This window comes from Meles meles, chromosome 5 (genome assembly GCF_922984935.1).
Source record: "Meles meles chromosome 5, mMelMel3.1 paternal haplotype, whole genome shotgun sequence".
In the NCBI taxonomy this organism is placed as follows: Eukaryota; Metazoa; Chordata; class Mammalia; order Carnivora; family Mustelidae; genus Meles; species Meles meles.
In genome coordinates, this window is record NC_060070.1 from 84,838,771 (window position 1) to 84,841,829 (window position 3,059).

Below are 3,059 nucleotides of genomic sequence, written 5' to 3' on the forward strand. Positions count from 1 at the left end.
GTATTTTCTTGAGACCCCTCCAAATTACATAAGCCTTAGGTGCCACAAATCCTGTATCTGTCCTATTCTTATATAGGACTCAAGAGGAAAAGACTCACATGAATAAAAAACAATCCAGTAACCTGATTTAAACTAAGAGATGACTTTATAGATGAGCAGCCTCATTCTCTTGGGTTGCCACTTTTCCTAGGTTAACTCGAATGGAAGTTAGTCAATTTTATGTGCAATCTTCTATAAAACCCTATCTTGCGGTGAGGAATTAACACTTCGGCGAACACCTCTGTGCAATGTTGTTAATATAAATACTATATTTGACCTCTACAGAAACCTCAAACAGTAAGAATTATGGTCCCAAACTCTGTCTCAGAATATTAGGACAATTTGTCCAGGGTTACACAGCTAAAAAGTTGGCATCTGGGATGTAAAACCACTTTTATCTCACTCTACAGCTCCACACAACACAACTGTATTGTTCTCTTTATTTCTCCTACGTTGATAATTTGACTTTACCAAGATATCCATAGACTACAAAGTTGGTGATAAGCATGGATGATAAAATACTCAGAAGTTTTCCAAATAAGTTACTTAACTAATATGAAAGTAGACATACTGCATTTTTCCATTTGCCACAAGATAAAATTATCAACGAGGACTACTTAAAAGAGATGTTCAGCTCTAAATAGGGTGGTGGGGGCAACATTTTGTTCTACAGAATAACATCACTTTCCTGCACAATTAACGTTGCTTTTCTTCCACTCTGTATATCCATGTGGAAACATTTGTCATGGGTCAGGAAAACAAAAATGGCGCACTTCGTAGCTTTCTGTTTGGCTAACTGTAAGCTCAGTGAACATTTTGGGGATGAATTTATAAGATCGGGCCATAGTTTTGTTAAATATCTACAAAGTTGCAGAGTTCCTTAGTCCCGAGGCATAGGTTTCCACAGCCTCTCCCAAATGCCTCAAGACTCCGCTCAGCCCCCTCCGTGAGTCTCTTCTCCTGGCTGCGGTGGGGGCTAGTCATCGCAGGTCGGAAGGTCACTGAAGGAGTAGCCCTGGCAGCCTCGGTGCGCTCTGTAGGCGATGAGCAGGTGGTAAAACCCGGGCAGGAACACCAGGATGCCAACAACCAGAACCGGAACGGCCCGGTTGGCGCCCACTTTGCTGATGTGGCCCGCCAGCAGGAGGCAGCCCACGATAACGAGAAAGGTACCAATCAAAAACTGCGCGGTGGCACAAGCAATGGCCTTATAAGGAATCTTAGTAGAGCTTTTCTTAAACTTTAATATGTGAGCTCTCACTGTACATCTTTGCAACTTAAAGCTCGCTTCGGCCGGTAAAGTTTCCTTCTGACGATGAATGTGTCCACTGTCAGTGCTGGAGAGCTTTGAGTATTTCACTTTGCTACTGGGGATCCCGGCAGCCACGCTGGTGCGAGAGGGCACCATAACCGGCAGAGTGGATGGCGAGCTCGCCCCCTGCAGCAGGCGGAGGCGTCAGGGCCCCGCGCCCGCCCAACGGCTGCCCCGAGCCCCGCGGAGGCTCGCTTCAGCATCTCCCTTTCATCTAACACCCCCTAAAGAACTGTTTCTGCAAGACTGCTGTGTTCTTGATGGATATTCTTCTTTCATTGTGAAAAGTTGCGATTACTTTGATAGTCTGATGTTACATTGGCGTCTTTATTTTCTTAGGGCAGTTCTAGTCAACTCTGATTCCTTTGTCATTATAAGTATTCATATTGAGTAGATTAGCTTACATTCAGTAGAGTTCAATCACTCAATCTCATAGAATTTCTTTTTTCCGTTCATGTTCGTCATCACGTCCCACGTTTGCCTCTCTTCTCTTCCACTGGTCCAACATGCCGCACACTTAGCTAATTTGATCAGCCTCTAATGGCTAACTAGGGCACAGGAGAGATGTGACTTTTGCCATCAAACCTGGCTGAAATCCTGGCTCTGCCTCTTCTTAACTGTGTATCCATGGTCATAATGTGTATCTAAAAGCCTAGTTCCTTCTGTAAAACAGGGAAGGGAATCTTAACAGGCACTGCAGGAGATCATTGTGTGTACTTACTGAATGAAGGATGCAAACTGCCTTGCTTCTAGAGGTGACCCCCATAAGCTCAGGTCCTGACAAGACTTTAAGGAATCTCATGCCTAAGTTTTGACTCATTTTATAGATAACAGCAAGTTATATTGCCTGAACATTGAATTGGCTGCCTTGTGGGAGTGATGTGCCCTTTAGAATGGTAGGATTTAATGAGAAGCAGTGTGGTCTTCTGTTAGGTTGTTGCTGAAGGGGTTCCTTCTTCATGAGGGGTTGACTTGGAGATCTCTAAGTTCTCTCTCAACTCCTAGAGTTTGTACCTGAGCTGCAGGCTCTGCTTCAAGCATTTTCTACCAACCAAATATAGGATTTCTCTCATTTCTGTGCTCTATGCCTTCTTCTTATTAACCTATCCCTTCTTACTAGTTTATAATTCATCATAAAATTTATCACCTACTATAACCACGATCTCATTTAATTCAATTTAACCTCATTTGGAAGGTGTATTTTAAGTTCTACCAGTGAGTTGTATTTTTTTAAGTGTATTCTTTTATATTTGACCAAACTTTACCCAAACTAGAATATAAAGCTTCTTTACAGAAGTAATGGTGTATCTTCAAAGTCCTCTAAACCATAAAAAGCCTAGCACTAAGCCCTCTGCTTTTTTTAAACCCAGTGTTTACAAAATATACTACAAATAGAATATAACTACTTAAGATAATTCTTCCTATAGCTATTTAAATTATAATCTTCCCTTTATTTACAAGGCATTTTATAAGGTTCAATCTTGTCTTTCTAACATATCTCAGAAATACAAAGTTTGATTTGCATTTTTGGCCCATGGTAACGCACCTAGTTAATAGCAAAGCTAAGATGAGTTATACATAGAGGATATCCCAACTATTAGGAGCTAGAGGCAAGTCCTTTGTAATGGAGTTAAGCTTTGACTTCATTCCAGGTTGTATCCTATGTCTATAATCACAATTGGGTGAACTAGATGATAGAAATAATATC

General features: G+C 41.5%; 1 protein-coding gene across 2 annotated transcripts; it reads right to left on the minus strand.

Annotated features, from left to right (window-relative positions):
* Window positions 1-1,015: 1,015 nt before the first annotated feature.
* Window positions 1,016-1,447, minus strand: LOC123942763 (transmembrane protein 230-like). Of its 2 annotated transcripts, XM_046006927.1 has the most exons (2): window positions 1,354-1,447; window positions 1,016-1,293 (listed from the first exon to the last, which is right to left on the minus strand). In XM_046006927.1, the coding sequence occupies exons 1-2, from the start codon at window positions 1,445-1,447 to the stop codon at window positions 1,016-1,018; spliced, it is 372 nt and encodes a 123-aa protein (XP_045862883.1). The 2 variants fall into 2 exon arrangements, with proteins under 2 accessions (XP_045862883.1, XP_045862882.1); XM_046006926.1 differs by having other exon boundaries at window positions 1,016-1,447.
* Between the last annotated feature and the right edge of the window lie 1,612 nt (window positions 1,448-3,059).

Excerpts from the sequence above, each read along its gene's own strand:
- LOC123942763 (XM_046006926.1), bottom strand. The coding sequence starts at position 1,447 with ATGGTGCCCTCTCGCACCAGCGTGGCTGCCGGGATCCCCAGTAGCAAA.